Below are 26,648 nucleotides of genomic sequence, written 5' to 3'. Positions count from 1 at the left end.
GTAGAATAGTGTACAAATAAATGCCCTTGAAATGCCCTACATAATATGTAATATATATAGCTATTTTTAGGATTTAAAATGTATGTTTTATAAAAACATTTTACATACAATTAGCAGATTAAAAAATATAACTCATGAAATTAATGAATTTATTCACATAGCTTTTCCAGCCTAATTTTGAACACATTTAGAAAAAAAAGACTATCTATGTATTCATCTATCGCTTTTTAGGAGTTAAAAAGATATATTATAGAATTTATAAAATATAAAATTTATTTACATAGCTTTCTCAGAGTAATTTTGAACACATTTAGAAATATATATTTTTAAATATGTAATATTTTAATAATGTTGTTTTTTTCATGACTTTATGGTTTAATTTGTCTTTTTTTAATATTATTTAATATTATTTTTATTGCGTTTCAAGCCTAACACATCTAAAAATATTTCTAATTCATTTAAATAAATAAATAAAAAAAGTTTTTACAAACATACTATCTTTTGTATATCCCCTATAGTTAAAAAAATTAAATACATTATTATTATTATTATTTTATTTATTTTTTTTTTTTTTTTTTTTTTTTTTTTCTTTTTAACTGTTTACTGTTTTTGTAAGTTGAATTTAGATTTGCACGTATCTATTTGTTTAGGGGAAAGGCAGAGGACTATAAACTATAAATATGTATATATATATATATATATATATAATAGAAACTTTTGCAGATTTGTAGATTAAAAAAATATGAAATTAAATATTATTTATTTACATAGCTTTCCCAGCCTAATGTTGAACACATTTAAAATATGTAATATTTAAATATTTATAAATATGTAATATTTTAATAATGTTGGTTTTTCATGACTTTTTATGTTTAATTTGTATTTTTACAATTATTTTATATTATTATTATTTTTTACGTTTCAACACATCTAAAAACATTTCTGATACATTTGAATGAATGAATGAATGAATGAACTAAAACTAAATGAACTAACTAACTAAATAAATATTTTTTAAAAATGTACTATATTTTGTATATCCTCTCGAGTGGCTTCATGATTTCTAGTTTTAGTTTTATTTGCACAAAAAACAGTTTATTATGTTGAAGATTTGCATGTATCTGTATGTTTCGGGAAGAAAGACTCAAGCTTTGACTTAATAAAGCATGAATAAATGAACAACAGATTTCAATTTAAAAAATACTTGAGAAATTTAACTTTTTTTTCTTTTTTTGGATATGTAATATTTGTAAAGAAAATATAATTTCTAAATGTAAAATGTAATTTTACGGACCCAAACTTTATTTTAACACACTTGTTTTAGCTTTACTTACAAAAGAAACCGTTTTTTAATGCTGAATCTGAATTGTGTGTATCTGTATTTGAGGAAATATTTTTTTCTTAGGTAAAACATTAACAAATGAACAATATATTGCATATTTAAAGCTCAATTTATTCAATAAACAACCGTTTTGAGTCACCTCAGACCGCAATAACTCAACCCGATAGGGGGCGACAATATTCCCGCGCTCAAATATAACAGCTGACAGCCAATCACGAAGAAGTGTTTTGTTGTCATGGCGGTGTTTTAAACTGTCTGATACTTCCTATAAACAAATTTTGATTTTTAGCTTCTCTTTATCAACTGTTTGTCATGTTAAAACATAAAAACCGCGGATTTACTCATCGGTTGTCCACTTACAAAGCGTTTTCGTGTGATAAATCAATCTCTTTCTGCAGTCGATCGGATCAGTCAGTAGAGAATTAGTTGCTCTGAGAAGGATTACTCGTATTACTTCCCTCAAGACAGCTCGTAAAACTATTATCAGGATGATTTCAGATTTCCAAAGGGGGTCTGCTATGACCATTGGTGAATTGGGCACTGTGAATCGTGAATGGATTAAAAAAGGCTCTTCTGGGTCACAAACTACTGGTCTGCAAACACAGGTACTGATGCAAGAACGTATTGAATATGTATTGTTTTATAATAATGCAGTGCTGCACGTTATATTCTTGTGATTTGATAAATAAAACTTTAAACAAGCTTCTCCTTTATTCTCATTAACGTTAGTTCTGATTCTTCTCATCACAGCTTCAGTTCAGCAACACCGTGACACCCAGTGTTATTAACAGAGCCACCTGTGTGGGACCCCCTTCTCCCATCATAATAGAGAAACTTAGACCCCGTACAGAGAGGCAGGATGATCTGGAGAGCTGCAGCAGCTCTGTACGTCTCTCAGTCCTCTCAGAAGAGCGCCTGCAGGCTGCTGTCAGACTCGCAAGGAGAGATCTGCGCAGGAAACATCAGGAATCCATCAGCCGTTTGTCATTTGAACCAGCAGAAACATCAGACAATATCAGTCCTGAAAGAAGCAACATAGATTACAATCCTCATGTGGTACACCCAAAGATGTCAGGTCCAAAGAAACAATTAAAAAACGGTGCTCAGGTGCTTGTTTATACTCCCAACAGCCAACTTAAACAGGGACAGGCACTCACCAAAGACCTCGACCCGAGAACCAACAGCGGTGAACCTCAGCTCACACAGGAGATCCGGAAATTACAGAAGGAGCTGAGCACATATGTTCAACGGATAGAGCAGTTGGCTAATAAAGGTATTCCGTTAATCCTAAGCACTAATTACGTATTTGTTTACGTTTTTTAAGAGGTGTACTTGTGGGTTTCTGCAGGACGTGCTGTGGAGGTTCTGGAGCCTGATGAGAAACAAAGAATGGAGATCAGGCGACAGGAGCAGGCGGCCCGTTCTGCACGCATCATCTATGTGTTACAACAGCAGGTCTGTGAGCACCGTAGTTCACAGATACAAAGGTGGCACACAGATCTGATATTTTTAAGAAAGAAAAATCTAATTTTTAGTATCATAAGATGGCTTTTCACTGTCTCTGGCATTCATGTATGATTGTCGCATTTCACTCACAAGTGGATGTCCCACAGAACTAGTTTAAAAGGTTTAAAGCATAGTAGGTTTCCTAGGGCTAACTAAATGTTTGGTAAATAATTCTAAAATTATTAGAATTCTTATTTTGGAGATAAATAATAAATTATTCCATTTGTTCGTCATTGTAAAATTAATGAATAATGAATGTATAAATATGTCCACACAAAACAAATGGCTGGCAGTACATAAAAAAGCATAGTAGATTTTCTAGGCTAATTAACGTAAGTAATTGTGAAATATTGTAAAATAACTATTTTGAATATAATTATTTACAATTCCATTTATCCATCATGGTAAAATGAATGAATAATGAATTTATAAATAAATCCATCCCAAATAAATGATTGCAAGTACATTTAAAACAAAAGCGTAGTTGATTTTCTTTGGCTAATTAATGTAAATAATTGTGAAATAATTGTAAAATAATTATTTTGGACATAATTATTCACAATTCCATCTATCCATCATGGTAAAATTAATGAATAATGAATTTATGAATATATCTGCACCAAATAAATGATTGGCAGTACATTTAAAACAAAAGCATAGTAGATTTTCTAGGGCTAATGAATGTAAATAATTGTGAAATAATTCCAAAATTATTATTTTGGACATAATTAATCACAATTCCATTTCTGGTAAAATGTAAAGAATAATGAATGCATTTATAAATATGTATCTGCACAAATTAAATGATTGCCAGCATATTTAAAACAAAGGCATAGTAGATTTTCTATGGCTAATTAACTGTGAAATATTTCGAAATTAATTATTTTGTACAGAATTATTCACAATTCCATTTATCCATCATGGTAAAAATGAAAGAATAATGCATTTATTAATATATCTGCACATAATAAATAATTGCCAGCACATTCAAAAGATAAGCATAGTAGATTTTCTAGGCTAAATAACATAAATAATTGTGAAATCATTTCAAAATAATTATGTTTGACATAATTATTCACAGTTCCATTTATCCATAATGGTAAAATTAATGAGTAATGAATTTATGGATATGTCTGCAAAAAAATAAATAATTACCAGTACATTTAAAAGTAAAGCATAGTAGATTTTCTCAATTAATTAATGTAAATAATTGTAAAATAATTCCAAAACTATTATTTTATAATATTACATAACATAATTATTAATAATTTCACTTATTCATCATGGTAAAGAAATGAATACTGAATGTAAGAATATATCCATAAATAATTAAGATATAACTATTCATAATTCTGCTTGTGAACATATGAATATATTCACAAAAAAACACCAGTTTAGCTGCAAAAGTGACGCTCAATTTTTATCCAAAAATTTTGCATATATATATATAGTCAGAAAATCAAGAAAAGGCATGCATGCTTGTGCAGGAATGACTTCTAGTCTGTCATTTGTCAGAAATGAAAAGGTGGCTTTAGAGATCCCCAGTGAAACCTTTTGTTGTTCTTTTCAAGGTTAAAGAAATACAGGAGGATCTAGACAAGCTGCGTTCACAGAATGTCAAACACACCAAAAAGGTACTAAAGTTAAATTTTCTCCCAAAAAATCAATATCAAAAAGGTTTACATTTTGATAATAGCCTAATTTTAAAGTGCAGGAATGAGTCATTCAGGGGTTTTAAAATGTGTTTGCGGATGTTTTCTCAGTCTAAGGCAATGGACAAATTGGCTGCTGCTCACCGGGGAGCTGTAAGAGCCATGCAGGTTTTTATCAACCAGCTGTCAGACCCTGCAGAGAACAGAGTGCCCACCCACTGCAAAGAGCTGGGGCAGCTGATTCGTCAGCTCTCTCTCTGCTCAGCCAAAGCAGAGGTTGGGCAAGGATCTGCCGTACCAGAGACAGCCCTCGACATCCTGCAGAAATTAGAGGTGATATACCATATATCTAAACACAATAAACTTTCAATGAATGTCAAAGAAACCTAATTTAATGCTGTTTTGTTTGTTATTCTTCAGACGCTTGACTCAGCACTAAGTAAACAGGAGACAACCAAGAAAAGAGACATAGATTTGCAAAATGTCAACCCAGTGGAAAAGACTTCTACCAGGGTCAGGGCCCGCAGCATGTCCCCTCCCCGTCCTGCCAGAGCAACAGCTGAAAGGACCTCACAAAGACCCCGAAAGCCAGCTGCTGCAAAAAAGCCTATTGGTGAGTCATAACAACCAAGGTGATGTTCATTTTTTCGAAAAAGCCTGTTGGGTTTGTCAGGTGGCCTTTAAAAAAGAATTTGGACACTTGAGCCACACTTAAAAGTGTCTGAATGTCTTTTCATTATATGTGACCCTGGACCACAAAACCAGTCATAAGGGTCATTTTTTTGTAAAAAAAAAAATAAATAAAAAATAAGCTTTCCATTGATGTATGGTTTGTTAGGATTGGATAATATTTGGACAAAATGCGACTATTTGAATATCTGGAATCTGAGGGTGCAAAAAAATCAAAATATTGAGAAAATCGCCTCTAAAGCTGTTCAAATGAAGTTCTTAGCAATGCATATTACTAATCAAAAATTAAGTTTTGATATATATACAGTAGGAAGTTTACAAAATATCTTCATGGAACATGATCTTTACTTAATACCCTAATGATTTTTGGCATAAAAGAAAAATCGATAATTGTGACCCACACAATGTATTTTGTGTTCCTAGAGAACAAGCAGCATTTGTTTTTAGTATAACTTTTTTGTTTTTTAGTATAAAATGTTTTTTGGGCCACTGTATCAGTAATCAGTATTGATTTATGTGGAAGTGATTTGCAGAGTGAGCTGGTTGCTCCCTTTGCAGGTGTTTGATTTCAGGGTATTGCAAAAGAAAATCTGAGATTTTGCTAATAAATGCAGGCGGCAGACTGGCAGTAAAATCCCACAGGACCTCACAAGCATTGGTGAAGGAGCGCAATGAAGTTCTGAGGGCAGGGCTAGAGAGCCTCTTACATCATCAGAAACTGAGAGAGACAGAAGCACAGAAACCCAACAAAACTAACAGTGCCATCAACCAAGACCATGCTAAGGTTTGTTTTTTTATTAATACAAAGTTATACTTAGTTTACTTATGGCTCTACTTTTTATTGAGATGCACTACCTTTTAGAGAATAAGATTTTGAAAGAAATTTCTTTTATTCAGCAAGACTACATTAAATTGATCAAAAGTAGTAGGAAAAATATTCGTTTTAAATAAATGTTGTTTTTTCCACAAAATCATTAAGCAGCACAACTGTTTTCATCATTGATAATAATAAGAAATGTTTCATGGGCACCAAATCATAATATTAGAATTTATTTCCGAAGGATCATGTGATTCTAAGACTGGAGTAGCTGCTGAAAATTCAGCTTTGCCATCACAGGATTAAATGACATTTTAAGAATAGAAAACATACTTTAAATGTAATAATACACTAGCAATCAAAAGATTTTTAATGTTTTTTAAAGAAGTCTCTTTTGCTCACCAAGGCTGCATTTATTTAATCATATTTTATCTATTTAAAATAACTGTTTTCTATCTGAATATATTTTAAAATGTAATTTATTCATGTGATTTCAAAGCTGAATCATTCTAATATATTTTGATTTGCTGCTCAAAAAACATTTATTGTTATTATGTGGAAAACAGCTGAGTAGAATTTTTCAGGTTTCTTTGACGAATAGAACGTTCAGAAGAACAGCATTTGTCTGAAATAGAAATCTTTTGTAACATTATAAATGTCTTTATCACCACTTTTGATCAATTTAAAGCATCCTTGATAAATAAAAGTATTAATTTCTATACCCCCCCCCCCCCCTCCAAGCTTTTGAATGGTGTAGTGTATAATGTTACAAAAGCTGTTTATTTCAGATAAATGCTGACCTTTGGATCTTTCTATTCATCAAAGAATCTTAAAAAAATTGTACTCAGCTGTTTTAAATAATGATAATAATAATAATAAATGTTTCTTGAGAAGCAAATCAGCATATCAGAATTATTTCTGAAGGATCATGTGACACTGAAGACTGGAGTAATAATGCTGAGAATTTAGCTTTGATCACAGGAATAAATTACATTTGAAAATATATTCAAACAGGAAGTTTAAATAGTAAAAATATTTCTCAATATTACTGCTTTTGCTGTATTTCGGATCAAATAAATGCAGGCTTGGTGAGCAGAAGAGACATCTTTAAAAAAAAAAAATATAAAAATCTTACTGTTCAAAAACTTTTGACTGGTAGTGTATTTCACAAAACTATTTTTTTTTGTTGTTGTTTTTGTATTTCTGATCAGATAAATGCAGCCTTGTTAACTTTCATGAACAGTAAAAAAACTTACTGAACCCAAACATTTGAATGGCAGTCTACATTTGTGGATATCTTGAATTTGAAAATAGTTTTGAAAAAAAAAAAGTGTTAAAAGACACACTGTCTCTCATTCAGCAGGCCGGTCATGTACGCGATGCCAGCTTTCAGCAGCCCACTGTCTCATCCCGGCTGAGGGAAAACCAGGTACCTCAAAAAGAGGCCACTGTGCCTTGGATGCCAACATCCCCTCACTCTCCTCCACGCCCACGGTCAGTACATTGAACCATTGTATCAGTATTTGTCTTGAACACACTGTTGTGTTCTCCTAATATATATGTGTATATGTACACACCTGTGTAGTGCTGTGTCTAGTCGGCCAGAACCCAGATGTCTGTTCTCACCTAAAAAGACCCCTGAAAAGCAGAAGCCACAGACCAGTGGCAGCACACAACTCAGTCCTACATCGCATGACAGGAATCAAGCCCAAAATGAAGCCCTCAGGTAAGTAACAAACCCTCTCTTTTACAGATAATTAATCACCCCCTTGTCATCCAAGATGTTCATGTCTTTCTTTCTACAGTCGTAAAGAAATTATGACATTTAAGGATTTTTCTCCATATAGTGGACTTCAATGGTGCCCGCGAGTTTGAACTTGCAAAATGCAGTTTAAATGCAGCTTCAAAGAGCTCTAAACAATCCCAGCTAAGGAAGAAGGGTCTTATTTAGCAAAACGATCTGTGATTTTCTAAAAAAATGTACGATTTGTTTACTTTTTAACCTCAAATGCTTGTCTTGTCTAGCTTTGCGTGAACTCCGTGTATTCTGGTTCATGACATTTAGGGTATGTCGAAAAACTTGCATCTCTACTGTCTCCTCCAACTTCAAAATCATCCTACATTGCTGTTTTACCTTTTTCTAAAGGTTGTTTGACCCTCCTTGCGCGTTCACTTTGTAAACACTGGGTCGGTACTTCTGCAGCGATGTAGGGCAATTTTGAAGTTGGAGGAGAAAAGTTTTTTTGTATTGACTTGGAATGCACAGAGTACACGCAGTGCTAGACAAGACGAGCGTTTGAGGTTAAAAAGTATAGAAATTGTAATTTTTTTTTTTAGATAATAACCAGTCGTTTTGCTAGATAAGACCCTTCTTCCTCAGCTGGGATCATTTAGAGCCGTTTGAAGCTGCATTAAAACTGCACTTTGAAAGTTCAGACTCACAGGCACCATAGAAGTCCACTATATGGAGAACATTCCTGAATTTTTTTTCTCAAAAAAAAACCATAATTTCTTTACAACTGAAGAAAGAAAGACATGAACATCTTGGATGACAAGTGAACTTCTCCTGTAAGATGTTTTTTTTGTTTGTTTGTTTTTTATCCCTGGGCTAAATGGTCATCACTGTGATCCTCAATTTTGATGCTGTTGAAGGTGATATTTTTTAGCTGTTGAGTATGAGACCATTGGTGTATATGTTGATGTGTTTTAGGCAAGCCTGGCTGGACCGGGTGACTGCAGACAGACTAAAAGAACTGAATCGTCTGAGTAAAGAGGAGGCTGACCGCATTAACAGACTCCAGTATGACAGCAGCTCCCTCATTATTGTAGTTAACCGGTGGTTCAGTGAACTGTGTACACAAGAAATGAATTTTGCTGCTTGTTTAATTAAGTTAATTAACATGAGCTAACGCAATGCATTTCTTCAACATTTTATCACTAAATCTTATTGGCAGCCAATATTTAATTTAATAATCCATTTTGTTGAATAATGATATGGAAATCCAGATTAAGACAAACTGTCTAGAAATTAGTTTTTCTTCTCATGTTGTCTGTATATGTGGTTAATTAACCCTAATAAATATGGCACTACATTACATACAAAAATGGACAAAAAATATGGTAAGGGAAAAAAATGTGTGTTTGTATTGATGTGTATTAATATTTGGCCATGGTAGGACCACAGTGGGCTCTCCAACACAATGGGCGGAAAAAGCTGAGCTGGCAGCTAGAGAGAGAATTCAGCCTTTGTTGGATCAAGCACAGGTAAACACATTCATCTGATGTTGATTTCCCCAAATAATACATCTGACATGTTAGTATAGAAATCCTTGTAAGACCTTGTAATGTTCTTCTCTTCGTGCACACTGAGAACACTGTGTATGTTGGTGTGAATGTAAATAGAGAATCCTGTCTCTACTGTTTCCGTCTCATGTTTGTACGGCAGGTGGTTGGAGCAGGAAGTTACACACACCGAGAGCGGCTCAAGGTTGCAGATAAGGTGAGAACTCACACTTTCTTTCACTTTTGTATTATTGGGTCTTCAGCACTAAGGATGTCTGTAAATTGAAAATGTAATGAATGTTCGATTTACAAATGTTCTCAGAGAACTTCATTTTAACCTTCTAAGTAATGGCTTTAAAATAAAAATCATGTGCATTAGTATTCTTTGCTGTGTTGTTCTGTAAATGCTGACAGCCCGGGGCCAGTGCGGACGCACTGAGCGAAGCTCTTCTGGAGGATCTTCTGGAGGACGCAGCTCGAGCTCTGTGGGTGACTGAGAGGCAGCAGGTGGCCGAGGCTGAGGCTGAGAAGCAGCTGCAGGGCCCCACATTGGAGAGCATGTTGCTGAGGATGGAGGAGATGGAGGTCAGTGTGTGGGAGCTAAAGAGATAGATTATGAGATTTTGTGAGTTTGGAGTGATGCCACACTTTTTGTAATGTAATGAGCTCGATGTATTTCCATTTTATTTGTGTTTATTATTATTGTTGTTGTTTTTCTTTTTACTTTTTATTTACATTATTGTTATTTTTATTATTTATTATTAAAAGTTAAATTATATGAAGTAATGATAAAATGTAAAAAAAATATAAAAATATATATAAAGTTAGAAGGAAAAGTTGTTGTTATTATTATAACAAATATAATAATATTGTTATAATATAAATAGTGTTTTTATTTTTTTATGTTTTCATATCCTCAAAATAAATAAATACATTTTTTGAATAAATACATTGCCATTCAAAAGTTTGGGATCAGTAAGATTTTTTTTTTTTTTTTTTTAGAATGCACATCAAGACTGCATTTGCCTGATTAAAAGCAAAAAAAAAAAACTGTAATATTGTGATATATTATTACAGTTTAAAATAACGGTTTTCTATTTTAATATATTTTAAAATATAATTTATTCCTGTGATGCAAATTTGAATTTTCACCAGCTATTACTCCAGTCTTCACAATCCTTCAGAAATCATTCTAATATGCTGATTTATTACTTTTATTTCATTGGAAACAGTTGTGCAACGTTATATATTTTGTTGGACGTGTGATTATTTTTTTTTCAAGATTCTTTGATGAATAAAAAGTTCAAAAGAACAGAATCTATTCAAAATAGAAATCTTTTCTAACAATTTAAGTCTGTGCTATAATTTCTTTTATTAATTTAACACATCCTTGATGAATAAAAGTATTAATTTCTTTTAAAAAAAAAAAGGTAAATAAAAGTGTACTTACCACAAACTTTTAAATAGTAGTTTATATTGTTACAAAATATTTCATTGTAAAATAAATGCTGTTCTTTTTAACTTTGAATTTATTAAAGAATCCTGGAAAAACAGGTTAGGCATATTAGACTGATTTCTGTCTTTATGTGACACTGAAAACTGGAGTAATGATGCTGAAAATTCAGCTTTTGCACAGGAATAAAATACATTTTAAAATATTTTTTAGTTATTTTACACTGAAATAATATTTCACAACAGTACTGTTTTTTTCTGGATTTTTGATCAAATAAATGCAGCCTCGATGAGCATAAGAAACCTCTTTAAAATCATTGTAAATAACATTGTATATATAATGTTTCATTAATTAACTATGAAATTACATGACTCTCAAAGCTCTGTTTTGTTACCCAGAGAGACCAGGAGGAAGTGCGTCGGCGCTTTGCTATGATCTCATACTCTGACCCTCTTATCTGGGAAAAAGGCACAGGTGAGTCACAGGACCCAGATAGACCATTTACATTCCCCAATTGATAGTACTTAGTGAGACTGACAAAAGTAGTTATCAGTTGTCCTTTCGGGAGCATCAGAAGGTCAGTCTCAGCGTCTCCCCACTTTGTCCCTGGAGAGACAGACAAGTATGTGCTCTGCATTTTGTATGACTGGCATGACAGTGATTTCCACCAGATGGCAGCAGTGTAAAACGTCCTGTGTGTTGCAGATGCTCAGAGGAATATTGGTAGCTCTAGGCCAGGATCTCCTCAGCCAATCCGTCTGACGAAACCAGTCCTGAACGCAGCCGGTACGGCCGACATTCTCCTCCAAAAGCCAGTGGAGACCGGGTGAGTGATTATCGGCTAATTTTACAGTGTATATGCCAGGCACATTTGGATCAGTCACAATTTAATCAGTCTTCACTTGAAATGCGGGACAACTGCACATTGACCGGAGTGTTTTTGTGCTGCAATATCTGTCTGTTTAGGGAATATTCAATAACGGCTACATTGGAATCGAATTCCGAAATATCTGCTGGTAAAAGCCAGTCTCTCTCTCCGCCTCCTCCTTCTGTAGTTCTGCCAAGAGAAAGTGGGAGCCTCGCTTATTTCTGCCCAAAGCTTTGGCAGCAGATGTGGCTCAGTAAATTAATGAGGAAAATAAAAGAATAAAAAGGGACGGTCTTGAGGGCGTGAGAGTTGTCTAAAGCGAGAGGGGCATGATGGGAAATTTAGTGGAACAGGTTCAATAGATACATTAGAAGATTAAAATGCTTTCTCCTCTTCGGATTCGGCTCGCAGCGAGGCCCTTCAGCTCTGTGAACGCGGCGTAAACATTCAGCCTCCACTTTATTTTTCTCTCGATGTAGGAGCACAATGTCTACTCAAACTTCAAAGCACCATCTCATGTCTAATCTCAGGGAATTACAGTGTCTACAAGCCTTTCAAGTTGTGCATTCTGTCTGCTACATACTGACTAAAATGATCAACACCCCTTTCAATAATTTACATTTGTATTTATTCATGTAGCAAATGCTTTTATCAAAGTGACAACAAAAGCAAATCATTCTAAATGCTGCAATGCAGCATTTCAAAGGTACAAAGGACATATATATGGCAAAGGAAGGCAGTATCTCCTCAGAATAGTGGATGAGAAAAAAAACTGTAGTACAAAAATAAAACAATGCCAGTATTACAAAATATAACATTAAAAAGTGTATAAATCACTCATTTTTTAAAGAAACATTGTCCAACAGTTGCCAGGTTTCCTTCTAACGATTTTTTGTGAAAGGCTGACTGTATTTTATTATGACAGTGAACAGGCTGTGTTGTCGAGTTAGTAATGCTTCACTACACGCGTGAGGCAGGATCACTTGATTTTTTTTTTTTTCTCCCTAATAAAAGTAGAAACAACTTACAATATTCATTTTGTTGTCATATAAGAGTAAGACATTATTCAAAACTATTTTAAATATTTTTCTCAAGTGCGCATCACAAAAATGAAATGAAATTCTGCATATAGGCTGCTACTTGTTCAACATTTTTTTTTCTTTCATTTTGTTAATTTATTAATTATTTAAATATATATATATATATATTTAGCATATAAGCCTATTTATTTATTTTATACATATTTTTATTATATTTTATTCATTGCAGAAGCGATGCAGGTGGGTGATGTGACCATGCGAATCCTTACGTTTATGCTGCTTTTTGCGTGTATAAAATTAATAGTTAAAATATTAATTATATATTGATCATTACAGTTAGTTTATTGTTTATTAATGTTAACAAAAGCAACTAAAACTTTTAAAATATATCAGTAAATGCTGAAATTACCACACTCTAACAAAGAACAATACTTCTATTCTACAGCTTTTATCTTTTATCTTAATGTTACAAATGGACTCATATTGTAAATTGTTACCATTACATCAACAATCAAGCTAAAGATGGCCATCTTTAAATATCTACACAAAGGCCACAGTATTGAAATTGCATACATATGGATATTGTGTACTTTCACAATTTAGCTGCTTTTATTGTAGAACATTTGTGCTTATCTAATCAAAATATAAAAATATGTTAGTCACACAACGGGCAAAAGTGCAGCGCTGCGTCTAGAAGAACTCACAGCTATCTGGTATCACACACACTGGACATGTCACGTTCAGTTCAAGCGGTTTTGCCCGTTTGGTGATCACTTTATTTGATCACCAAACGGGCAAAAGTATACTGCTGTCCTTTCTCCACTAATGCAGCATCCCAAACACCCATGGCAAATGTACTGGAATATAGGGAGAATAAACAATCTTCAAGTTGAACTAACACATCTAACTAACAAATTCGCTCCAGCAGCGGACCCAACCTGGAAAAAACTATTGGCATGGATTTTTGCCGATAACCGATAGTTCCGCCAGTCAACTAATGGTGTTGATTAGTCGGCAAAACTGATACATCGGTCGACCTCTAGTCTGTAGGTCTAAAAAAAAAATGTTTAAAAATTTTTAGCAATACATCAAAACTTATGTGACAATCCGTTTTTTAGGGATGACGTCATCACACACCATTTTACCGGTAAAAAGCCAGTTGGATGGAAACAGGCTGGAGATAGCAAATTTTACTACGTTTTTTTTTTACGCATTTTCACTTTGTCAAGAACAAAACATTGCAAAAAACTGGATGGAAACTTGGCTAGTGACACCAGCAGGTAAAATTACAGCAGGAGTCTGCATCTCTCTCGCCTCCCCTGAGCCCATTGAGTTTTAACACACCCCTTAAAGCAGGGGTCACCAGATCCGGTCCTGGAGGGCCGGTGTCCCTGCAAAGTTTAGCTCCAACCATAATCAAACACACCTGAACCAGCTAATCAAGGTCTTACTGGGTATACTTGAAACTCCCAGGCAGGTGTGTTGAGGAAAGTTGGAGATAAACTCTGCAGGACACCGGCCCTCCAGGAACAAGTTTGGTGACCCCTGCCTTAAAGGTTTGATGGGGGTCATTGAAAATGAATGGGGGAAAGTCACGTGAGAGGAGGCATTGCTTACATCACAATATGATTGGACATGACTGGTTATGTTCGGCTGTGATTGGTTCATGCAGTAAATCCCGCCTCGTGTTTGTGCGCTTTCCGCGTTCGCAAATCAGTCTGAATGAACAATATAATGGCGTTAATGGGAATACTAATTAAAAATTTTGGTAAACAACTCACATACTTAGATATAACCACTTTGTTATGTCAAAATAAGACATAAATGGCATGAAAATCTGTGGGAGTTTTTAGTGAGTAATCAGCTTGGTGAAATTTAAAGTAAATCTTTGTGTCTGTGACCAGTATTTACTGAGCTTTGATGAATGATAATCCGAAAAATTCAAAAATAGTTAAAAGTTAACTATTGAAAAGAATAGCTGAACATAAGTTCACAAATAAAATGTATAGTTTAAATTGCTACTGCCTTGAGATTTTATTTAGTTTGGTGCATTTTTGCTGCTTATTGTTGCTGCCTCTCTGTTATCATACAGTTGGTGCAGTGTTGGTCATTTCTTCACTGGTTTCAGGTCAGTGAGCTACATGCTTCATTGACTTTTCTTGTCAAAAAAGAAAATGGCACCAACTTCTGTCTGGAATCGTTACAGTTAGAGAAGACAGATGAAGGCACTGTACTCCTTTTATAGTAATATTTATGTTACCATACTTTTACATGTAAACATATTCAGTTAACATCCCAGACAGTAACCACAAAGATGTGTTAGTTCCACTTGAAGATTGTTTATTCTCCCTATATTCCAGTACATTTGCCATGGGTGTTTGGGTTAGCATGAATGTCACAGGCTGCTGTGAATTAAGGCTGCATGGGCTATGGTTTCTCTCCACTGCCCCTGATCTGAACCATTGTTTGGATTTATTTATCCTTAGCCAGTCACTTAATCCTGACAGAAAACATCAGCTGTAAAATGTCACTGCACTAGGAGACCATTCTTCAGTCTCTCTTACGATGTCTGTGTTGAAACATGAGCAATGACTGTGACCACGATTAAGATCCCGCTGGAGAAATCCAGTGAGCTGCAGTGCCTGATAGGGATGCAGGAATCAAGGCTCTGTCAGTTACACTGGCAGTTTTCCAGGAGAAAATCACAATAGAAGATTATTTTAGGGCTTTGAGAAGAAGCCTTCATTCTGAAAGAATGTGTTTGATCAAAAATAAAACAGTAATTTTGCGAAATATTATTACAATTTAAACTATCTAACTAAAATTAACTGTTTCAGAATTTTTTTTTAAGTTATTTTTATGGGCTTTTTATGCCTTTTATTAGTATACTATTAGTATTCGAGTCCCGGCGCGCAGACCTTTCCCGATCCCGCACCTCCCCCCTCCCACTTTGCTTCCTGTCTGAAATACAGTCCTTTCCTAATAAAAAAGGCCAAGAATAGGATAGAACACTGGTGCCAACTATTGGTGCCAATAAACTGTTTTCTATTTTAATATCTTTTAAGATGTAATTTATTCCTGTGCTAACATAGCTGAATTTTCTTCAGTGAAATTGTCTTCAGTGTTACATGATCATCCAGAAATCATTCAAAAATTGTGATTTGGTGCTAAAGAGTCATTTCTTATTAAAATTTGTGTGGAAACCATGATACGTTTTGTCAGGATTCTTTGATGAATACCATTTTTTTTTTTAGCAGACAGTGTTGTACGCACTATGTATAATATAATATTATTAATATATAGTTTACTTTATAAAAAATGGTAAGTATAATATTTAGTAATATGTTATATATTAATATATAATGTATATTAAATATATAAAAGATTGCATAAACTCTTGTGCTATAATTTTTGTAGTAGTTTGTTGTCATTACAAAAAAGTTAAGGAAAATGGATTTTTATTATTTTTAGCATGTTGGATTGTCATTTCACAAATGTCAGTAGATAAAAAGCAAAATAATTTGTGACCCTGGACCACAAAACCAGTCTTTTATGCCAAAAATCATTAGGATTTTAAGTAAAGATCATGTTCCATGAAGATATTTTGTAAATTTCCTACCGTAAATATACGGATTGGAATGGATTTTTCTTCCATTTTATTTTTTATGGATTCTATTTTTTTTTAATGGTTTTATTTTTTTTCTAATTAATTAATCAAAATCATGAAATGTACACAATTTAACAGAACATTTAAGTTTACTTAATTTCTTTCTCAAATTAGTTCCAAATTCTGTTTCCATTAATTTTCTAATTAATTTTTTATTTTATTTTAAAATGATAATAAATGTATTTATTTATTTTATACATTTTAATAGTCAAAAGCATCTCTAATTATTTGATTTTAATTAATTAATTAATTAATTAATTAATTTTATTTCTCTTTTTTTTTCTTCAGAAAATACTGTTGTGTGTTTACATTTTTTGGGTAAATAAATACTTTTCTGGGAAATATTCCTGAAAAAGCTCATATATTGAGGCAACAGAGGCTGAAAACACCAGAAACGTCACACACGCTTCAGTATGTGTGTAAACCAAGCGTTTGTGCTATTCATTCACACAGAGACACGCAGAACATGCAGGATTCATATTTAAAGTAATTTTTAGTATTTTGCCTACGTTTGATTTTTTTTTTCATCCAAAATGTGTCAAATTCTGTGAGATTCTGCAATACAGTAAATTCCATTTTTATGACTAGATTCCGCGATTCTGTGTTTTCCACATCGCTGAAATCATAGGGCCATAGAAATGCTCCCTTTTTGTGTGAAAAATTCTTTTTAATCATTAAATCAATTGCACCAGTTAGTTAAAATCAAGTACAAATTAATATAACCACATTAAAGAGGAAGGCTGACAATGGGGTGCACTAACTTTTTCACAATACTGAGTAAGCAGTCTTCTAGCAGTTGCTTGAATCCAAAACAACTTTATATCACACTCAGTGCTGTCACCTTATTTCGAAGGACAAGATCTTGACATCACTTCAGGATCCTTGTCTGCTGATGAAAAGCTGCCAGCTGGCCAACTAATGCGACATTTTATTTCTCAGACTCAGGAAATGGCTGTCACTGAAAGCTTTTTCAAGGTATTTTTGACTAATCCTTCCAAAGAAAGTGTTCTCGTTCACCCTGCTCGCAGAATATAACGACGACTTGGCAACTTTTCCTCGTTTAAAACCCACATAAATGGACACTGCACTCTCGATCAGAAAGTTACAGTCAATCTACTCATCAGCTCTCTCTTAATGCCATTCATTCTTCCGGCCTCAGTCTTTAATTCTATCCTTATGTTACGGTCTCATATATTAGAATCAACCTAATGGTTCAATCAAACTCTCAGTGAGCATTTTACTTTCTTTTCTCCAGCTTATTTACATCATAATGGACAATTATTGGGCGGATGTGGCCAGGAAAGATAGAACTTGTGGAAAATGAATTATGCAAAACATTATGGTAATTACTCGGCTTTTAGTACAGCCACTAAAGGCCAAGGCCGAACAGATGATTTATGATGGAAAAACCAGTAAAAGTTTATTTTGCGTATGAAACGTGCCACTAGAGAGAGCAAGGTCTGGGGTCTTTGTGTCAGTGTAGCGCGTGCACGAGGGAAGTAATTTGAGTAGAGGATATTGGGCTCCGATGTTGATTAGCACGCAGAGTTTATTATTTGTTGTCTAAACTGTGATTACCTGTGTTTGTTTGAAATGGAAAACATTGCAGAGTTTGTAAATGCCACACGGAAACCGTTTGGGGATTTATGGAGTTCATTTGTCACTGCTAGCAATGCGTTTCCTTACTGTAGCACAATAGAGAGCTGTCAGTGTGGCTTTGCGTTTTAGCTTTCATTTTTTTTTTAATATTCCGAGAACCATTATGGCTTGAGAAAAGGGAATGTTAGTGGGCTGGGGGGAGAAGCTAAAAAGCTCCGCTGGAGCATAATCAATCATCGTGCTCCGATTTGTAATGAAACTCAATACATGTGTTTGCTTCTCGCTTTTTCTCCCTCTGTGATTTGTTTTGATTTTTCTATCAGTGGGTTGTAGAGTCAAGTGTCATTTGATGCTGCCGTAAAAGCATCAAACAGGCCAATCTGAGCACTGAAAACACCAGCCACTCCTCTTCCATTCCAGTCCATTTTAGTACGCTTGTTTAGCATCAATATTTCACACAATACACAGACAGAGAGGAAGGATTTTGATGAAAATTGTGCAGTAATTCTGTTTTCTTTAGGCTTAAGTTGATATTTCAGTTCGACATAATGGCATTCAGCATTGCACTGGATTTGATTATATTCATCTTATCCATTCTTATCCATTTTGAATGGGTAAAAGTGGGCAGTACATACAGAGATCACAGGTGGTTGTAGAGGCATGGTTGAAAAATGAGAATCCCTGGTGACCTCAGTCAAAAATGGAAATTGTTTCAGCAACATAGCGAAAACTTTTTTAAAGGCACAATATGTAAGGTTTTTTTAATTAAAATATTGAAAATCCACTAGAACAGTGTTATCTATTTTTCTGACTTGTGTACTTGCATTATCCCAAATGTTTGAAGAATGTTTAAATCCAGAGAAATAAGCAATTTTAACTAGTTTAACAGGCGCCGTGTCTTTGCGTCGCCTGCCAGTGATGTCATACACCCTCAGTTTTCCCAGTTTTATTTTGTAGAAAATATGGAAACACCACAGACGCTTTAATATGTTATGCATTTTACTAGACAGGTGATGAATGCACAGAGTAGCATTATAACAGAACTTTCAACACACAAATATATGTATGCTTTTCCCTACATACGCCTGACCGGAAGGAACGGTAATAATAACAATAATAATAAAAGTTCCTCTGCTTTCAAGCCATGTTTCGCACTCGTCCTTCATTAGCAATCGCTCCAGTGTCCTCGTTTCGCTTCCTCGACTTTCAGCCCCAGTTCATTATACTACAGTGACCTCAATACATCTTTAATACATTAGCTCATCCATGGACATGATTTCTGCGTCCCGACGGATTGCATCCCCTATGGGGATGAAGACAACATCCATGATTCAACACTCAATCACAGCGTCATCAAACTACACATTTGGGTCTTTATTCCTTTTGAATATGCGCCCTCTAGTGCCAAAAACGTATGTATTGTGCCTTTAAAGAAGTGCTTTTATTCAATCAAGGATGCATTAAAGGAGTCATGAACTGAGAAATTCAAATTCCATTGTCATTGTTATATAAAAACATTCTGTTTCAAGTTTCAGAACTCAAAACTTTCTCGTTAGGCTAAAAACATCTTATATTGAAGCCAGTCTGCCAAAACGACAGGTTGTGGAATGTGCCACTTTATGACGTAATAGTGTGGCTAAACCCCGCCTCCACAGAAGAAAATCTACATCGCTGTCTGTTTAGCCCCGCCCACCAATTTGTGCATGTAGTGTAAATAATGTGAGGCGAACGCAGGTCTACGTAGAAACCAAATTATAAAGATGGCTCTGAAGACAAAAAGACGCAACTTTACATTGCAACTCAATCTAATGTTAACCTAGTTAAATGTGCGCTATTGAAGTGTCTGTGCGGAGTGTGGAAGCTGAACATAGCACGCTTAATGCATGACAGAGATAGAGATAGAGATAAGAATAATGCATCTTTTGAATCTGTAAAGATTCTACGTTTGTGTGCACTCACAGTAACAACGAAACGTTGTGCTTTTGTAAAATAATGAAAGCAAACAGGATGCGCTTTCTGCCATCTCGGTCTCTGTGAACTTTAATGCGAAACTTCGAAACAGTATACTTGCCTAACAGACAAAATATGTCTATAGAGAGCGAAGTCTCTACTTTCAAATGAACCAATTCATATGGAAAACAAATATTTTCAAATCCATGTGAAACGCATGTGAGGCGCATCACTAGTATGGAGTCGCTGACTTCATCTCTTAAGCCGAAACCAAAGAAAGCAAGAAAGCACTAGTTTATCAATAAATTAAAACTTTAATGCAGTCTCCTAGCTGTTTTTCCCAACAAATTCATAATTATTGTATCTGCTGGTGCACTGTGGCAAGCTTTTTTGCATGTGCTAGAGTGCTTATTAAAAGCTCATTATTATTATTATTTATATGGTTTATTAATAAACACATGACTAATAGTTCACTGAGGCCTAAAATGAATGACTACAGGTCAACCAGAAAAATCTTTAGCCAAGGGCAGCCCTACTTGTTTGATTTGCAGTGTGCTGTTGAATCCACTCTGTGCAACAGAAACTTACTGAGTGAGATTTTCTAATGCATGACTCTCAGGAGTAGAATCATAGAGGAGTGATAACTGATAAGTGGTGAAATCTTATAACGTTCTGAGTCTGCACATAGAGGTTATTGGTGTTAGAGGACTCCACGGAGTGACCAACACATCTAAGAGAGTGTGTGATCCACCACTGCTCATTCAGAGCTCAAAGAGATCAATGCGGAGCCTGCGGCGAGGCCGCGGCTCTTAGTTTGATCCTCATTCTCTGTTCTCCAACCTTTTATTTCATACCGCCATCTCTCTTTCTTTCTCTTCATCTAACCTTCATCCAGCTAATCTCCCTCTCCCTGTCCAGCTCCTCGACTGTAACCTTGCTGCCGGTGATGGCCTCCTCACTGGATTAAAGGTGCAAATTGCAGCCCTTTAGCTTTATTGGTTTTGATCTCAGGGTTGTGACTGTTGATAGAGCATTGGTCGGCCAGAATCTCATTCACTGGCTTTTGCACATCTCATTTCTGTTTGCACAACCTTATTACAGCAGGCTTTCTCTATTATAGCACTCTTGATCTTGTGGTCAACTGCTTTTTTGGGCCATTCTGTGTTCCTTGCAAGAACTTCAACAAACCAGTTTGGTGAATTTTTCATTGGAAGAACTGGTGAGACATTTGCCTGTGAATTGGACAACACTGGTTGCAACATTTTAAAGCCATTTAAAGGGATAGTTCACCCAAAAATGAACACCAAACAAATTATGATTTTTGATTAAATCTGTGTGAAACGTTTCCTCCTTGTAACCTGCTAATTGCCCTTTAGGCATGCTATTGCACTCCGGAGAAGTGAGGAATTCACTTTAGTCCTTTTTTTTAATATAGGTGCTAACTTGTACCCTGTTGATACTGGGTACCTTATTGTTGACGAAGCTTCCCCAAGAAGTAGTTCTCATCATCTCCCTCCACATCTTCTTTGCCTCATGCTGTCTGCCAAACATTGGAGCGTATGCACATGTCAGCCCAGCATTGTGTCTGCTCGTATAAATCACATGTGGAGTGTTGACAGTGTTTTTTTGCTTTTTTTCTACTTGTGACTGCTGGAGCTATTGTTGAAAGTAGGAAGGGAAGAAATTTGGTCATTATTTTTGGCTCTCAACTGTGCCTCGCCAAGCTTGTTTTGACAGAAGAAGCCTGGAAAGCGTTTGCCTGTTTCACTATGCATGTGCGTGTTCATTCTTACATCTTGCAAAACTGCTTGCGCGCTAATTTCCTTCAGCACCTCGTATGACCTTTCTTGCTTATGACTGCAGAGCTGAATTAACACAGGGGATGCCTTCTAATTTGAATCCCTAAATTGAGTGCTTACCTTGACTGTCCTTTCACCCGTTCATGCCACACTTAAAAGTTCGACATTATTCTCCTGGTTGTGGTCAATTCCTCGCTTCTTCAGAGTGCCACAGCATGCCCAAAACGCTTGAGGTAGCTGTTAGCCGAAGCGGTATTCTATTAGCTGCACAAAGAGGGCGCCTTGCGGGAACGGTAAAGGGGAAGTGATTGCACAATAGCAGCGCCGGCCCCTATAATGTTCCATTAGAGAATAAATGGTCCTTGTGCGCTGTTGGCGGCCTTGCGCTTTAAGTGTCTAGACTGAGCTTGCGTCGAATATTGTGTATTAAAGACAACCTGGAATGTCACTGTGGGGTGTTTCTTACTTCTGCTGCTATATATAAATGTGAAGAGTGTTTGTGCTTTTGAGAGCCTGATTAATACCCAACTTGGCACATGAGGTCATCTTGAAGTGATCTGAGGTTGCTGAGATGTTTACACGAGTGCTTTTGATTCCAGATTTAGCAAAAAAATGTAAATATTAATTTAGAGTATTAATATGTTGTGATTGTGACGGCATTTAATTCCCTTAACAGTTGATATGGTGGTCTGAAGTGTGAATAAACTTTACTGATGTTGCTGCTTTAGCTATTAGATACAGAAAATGCTCTCTTTTCTGTAGCCATTAGCTATGCTACCCCCCCAAAAAACATAAAACAGTGCAAAAAACCATAACATTTTTTTTTTTCTGTTTACAGGGCTGCATCAGACACATCGATACTAGATGAGGAGTCTTTAACTCTAAATGACCCCAGTCATCCAGTCCCAGCTGGAGGGGGAAGCACACGAGGGGTTTGCCTGACTGTGCCGCCCAGCATGCAGAGGAGTATTCAGAAATACAGGGAGAACCATGATGCCTTTCTGCGCCTGGTTTCGCACGAGGCTCTGGGGAGCTTCAATCCTTGGGCAATAGCAGACAGGTTTGAATCTAATGATTGCATTTTTAATAAAACATTTCAATCACCACTAAAGTGTGGGTTGAATTTTACCTTAAACTCATTATTTTTAAGGGTACTCCATTAGATTAGAAATCATACAAAGTCACTTTACCATATATTCATTCCTAATCATGAGAATATGGTAATTAAAGTCTTTGACATATCACATTGTTAGAGAAGCTGAAATTATTAAATTAAATGTTTTCCTTTCTTTGCGTTTTCATTTAGCAAGCTAACAGCTTAGCCTAGATTAACCTTTCAAATTACAGTTGAGGTCAAAAGTTTACATACACCTTGAAGAATCTGCAAAATGTTAATTGTTTTACTAAAATAAGAGGGATTATACAAAACATGTTTTTTTTATTTTTATTTAGTACTGACCTGAGTAAGATATTTTACATAAAAGACGTTTACATATAGTTCACAATAGAAAATAATAGGCAAAGTTATAAAAATGACCCTGTTCAAAAGTTTACACACACTTGATTCTTAATACTGTGTTTTTACCTGAATGATCCACAGCTGTTTTTTGTGTTTGTTTAGTGATAGTTGATTATGAGTCCCTTGTTTGTCCTGAACAGTTAAACTGGCTCCTGTTCTTCAGAAAAATCCTTCAGGTCTCACAAATTCTTTGGTTTTTTCAGCATTTATGTGTATTTGAACCCTTTCCAAGGAACTGTATGATTTAAGATCAATCTTTTCTGAAGAACAGCAGGCAGTTTAACTGTTCAGGAAAAACAAGGGACTCATGAACAACTATCACTAAACAAACAAAAAACAAAATCCACAGCTGTGGATCATCCAAGTAACAACACAGTATTAAGAATCAAGTGTATGTAAACTTTTGAACGGGGTCATTTTTATGAATTCAACTATTATTTTCTATATATATGTAAACATCTTTTATGTGAAATATCTTATTGAGGTCAGTACTAAATAAAAAAACATGCATTTTGAATGATCCATTTTGCAAATTTTGCATGGTGTATGTAAACTTTTGACTTAAACTGTACATGTCACACATTACAAAATATTTCAGAAGCTTGTATAATGAAATTAACACTTTTGTTTAATTTAGCCTTCAAATGAATTATTTAACCCTTTTTTTTTTTTTGCCAGTTATTCTATTGTTAGCAAGCTAACAGATTAGCCTAGCTTAATTACATTACAAATTGCATTTATATTACACTGTGTCTACACTGGACGCAACAATTGTTTGAGCATGTCATAAATGTGACCCTGGACCACAAAACCAGTCTTAAGTCGCTGGGGTATATTTGTAGCAATAGCCAAAAATACATTGTATTGGTCAAAATTATAGATTTTTCTTTTATTCCAAAAATCATTAGAATATTAAGTAAAGATCATGTTCCATGAAGATATTTAGCAAAATTCCTACTGTATATCAAAATGTAATTTTTATGTTTTTTTTTTTTGCACCCTCAGATAGTTGTATCTCAGCCAAATATTGTTCTTTCATAATAAACCATACATCAATAAAAATATTATTTATTTAGCTTTCAGATGATGTATAAATCTCAATTTTGAAAAATTGACCCATATGACTGGTTTTGTTGTCCAGGGTCACAAATAGAATGCGGGAGCAGTTTACTGCTGGGGATTTGGCACCGCACCACATCTAGTGTAGACAGCATCAATGATTATAATGAGTTCTACTGTATTTTGCTGCTGTGTGGCGTCTGGTGTAGACACGGTGTTAGGTCTACCAAAGCTAAAATGGTTGAATTTTGTCAAACCTCTGACCACCAAATTGTAGAAGCCAGCGCTCTGACTGTAACTCAACAGCTGGGTTGTTTTATAGGAAACAGGTCCCAACTCAGCGGTTGGGCAGGAAAAAAGTCCACTTCCAGAACAAAAATTCACAGATAATGTACTCACCCCCTTCTCATCAAAGATGTTCCTGTCTTTTGTTCCTCAGTCGAAAATAAATTGTTTTTTGAGGAAAACATTTCAGCATTTTTCTCCATATAGTGGACTTCTATGGTGCTGAAATACCTGTTTTCCTCAAAAAACAATTTCTTTACGACTGAAGAAAGAAAGACATGAACATCTTGGATGACAAAGGGGTGAGTACATGTACATCTGTAAATCTTTGTTGTGGAAATGGACTTCTCTTTTAAAAATGACCCAGCAGCTGAGTTACAGAAAAACTACCCAGCACCTGGATAAAAAAAAATACTAAAAATAACCCAATAACATGAAACAACAGGCTGAACCCAGGATTTTTTAGAGTGTAGCACAATATTATGTTATGACCTCAAATTGCTTTTACCATAGCACTAAACTAATACATTTGCAACGCACAACCAGATATGTATAGCTTTTTGAATGTAGTAAACTTGCTCAGTAGCGCACCTAGTACAGCATCTTTTGATAACGAGCATTAACCTTTTACTGCCACTATTTAAAACTGCCATGATATGTACAATTGTCAACAGCATAAAACATTACTAGATGCATATATATCTATTTTACATAAAACTGAATTCACTTTTAGTGCTTTTTGCATGAATGACACCTTCATATCCAAACTGGATATGAAAAGGTCTTTGTTTTGTTCATTTCACCACCAAAATTTGCAAATGAGTCACAACACATACCCATTTAGATGTCATTATGTGCATCTTAAAGCAGCGACTTTAGTAAACAACTGAACTATGTGTGCACTGAAGCTGCAGTGCACATATGGCTTATGACATCTAACCTAAATTAGAGCTTACTCATTCATCACTGATATCTACACTTCCCCGACGTATTTTCATTGTTTTGTTTATGTTCAAGACACGTTCCTGGATGTATAAATGCTGAAAGCTCAGCTCTTCTATTTGCACCCAGAGCAACAGCAGATTAGTCACAAGCCCCACGGTGACACAGCTAGTAGGAGTTGAGATTGTTTACAGCCTCACGGCTATAATGATCCTCGCACACGATGCCATTTTAAATGTAAATATTAGCTAATGTAGAGCATGCTCCTGTGCAAATGAGCGTCTTTGTTGTTCCGCTAGTGCTCCTGCACGCCCACCCCACCATTAGCATACTTAACAGAATTTTTAAGTTGGTGCAATGCGGTGGATATTTATCAAGTCCTGCTAGTCCACAGAGAACACGCTTTTAACAACGGTGGGAAGAGGAACACAAGAGCCAGAATCTGATCCTAGAGCCGAGGTCTCATTTGTCAGACTTGATCCTCGCGCCATGGGCTGTGTGGGTGGCGAGAAGAATTGTTGCAGAAATCATTTACGGAAAAAGGAGAAAGTGAGGATTTAAAAGTGAAAATATTTTTCTGTGTGCAGCAGCTTGAAAAAAGTAAGAGTTATTGCATGGATATAAAAAGAAATTGAGGATCGTGTTTTTTTTTTTTTTTTTTTTTCAGTGTAGCACCGCAGAGACTCTGAATGGTTATTATTCCAGAGAAATAGAGAAGATGGGAAATGTCACGGCAATTAGTGCTGCTGCTGGGAACGGGTGCGGGCACTTGTCAGTCTACGGTGCATTGTGGGTAATAAGAGCCTTGAAGGCAGTCAAGGCCTTGAGTGAGCACAGACTGACCGCGCTCTCTGGGTAGCTCTGCACTTTACACAGAGGAAGTTTAATACTTGGCTAAAAGAAAAGATTTAGATCATCTCATTACTGTCCTGAGGAAATAGAAAGAAGTCATTTTTATTCTTTAATGCTGAGAGAACTCATTCTAGTATTATTTATATACTATTATAGTATTTTAAAATATTTTGGATAGCTTTGATTTGAATATTTTTCATTTGTCATTTTCATTTAGTTTTAGTAATTGTATGTGCTTTTGTCTTTTTGTACACTGTCAGTCAAAAGTTTTTGAACAGTAAGATTTACAATGTTTTTTAATATTTAATATTTTTACTATTTAAAAT

At 35.1% G+C, this 26,648-nt stretch overlaps 1 protein-coding gene across 2 annotated transcripts in view; it reads left to right on the top strand.

Moving 5' to 3' along the window:
• The first annotated feature begins 1,549 nt into the window (after positions 1-1,549).
• Positions 1,550-26,648, top strand: part of kiaa0753 (KIAA0753 ortholog) — a 29,700-nt gene continuing 4,601 nt past the window's right edge. The window contains exons 1-16 of one of the 2 annotated variants that reach the window (XM_051130101.1): positions 1,550-1,947; positions 2,093-2,615; positions 2,691-2,797; positions 4,420-4,482; positions 4,612-4,833; positions 4,921-5,113; positions 5,805-5,974; positions 7,371-7,501; positions 7,593-7,733; positions 8,718-8,807; positions 9,184-9,271; positions 9,453-9,506; positions 9,704-9,874; positions 11,141-11,216; positions 11,448-11,568; positions 22,504-22,725. In XM_051130101.1, the coding sequence (XP_050986058.1) occupies positions 1,831-1,947; positions 2,093-2,615; positions 2,691-2,797; positions 4,420-4,482; positions 4,612-4,833; positions 4,921-5,113; positions 5,805-5,974; positions 7,371-7,501; positions 7,593-7,733; positions 8,718-8,807; positions 9,184-9,271; positions 9,453-9,506; positions 9,704-9,874; positions 11,141-11,216; positions 11,448-11,568; positions 22,504-22,725 (2,489 nt within the window). In that variant the 5' untranslated portion in view covers positions 1,550-1,830. Of the gene's footprint in view, positions 1,948-2,092; positions 2,616-2,690; positions 2,798-4,419; positions 4,483-4,611; positions 4,834-4,920; positions 5,114-5,804; positions 5,975-7,367; positions 7,502-7,592; positions 7,734-8,717; positions 8,808-9,183; positions 9,272-9,452; positions 9,507-9,703; positions 9,875-11,140; positions 11,217-11,447; positions 11,569-22,503; positions 22,726-26,648 lie in introns of both variants that reach the window. The other variant, XM_051130100.1, reaches the window with a different exon arrangement.

Source organism: Labeo rohita, chromosome 15 (genome assembly GCF_022985175.1).
Source record: "Labeo rohita strain BAU-BD-2019 chromosome 15, IGBB_LRoh.1.0, whole genome shotgun sequence".
Taxonomy (NCBI): Eukaryota; Metazoa; Chordata; class Actinopteri; order Cypriniformes; family Cyprinidae; genus Labeo; species Labeo rohita.
Note: the sequence above shows the minus strand (reverse complement) of the source record. Positions and strands in the feature narration are given on the sequence as shown.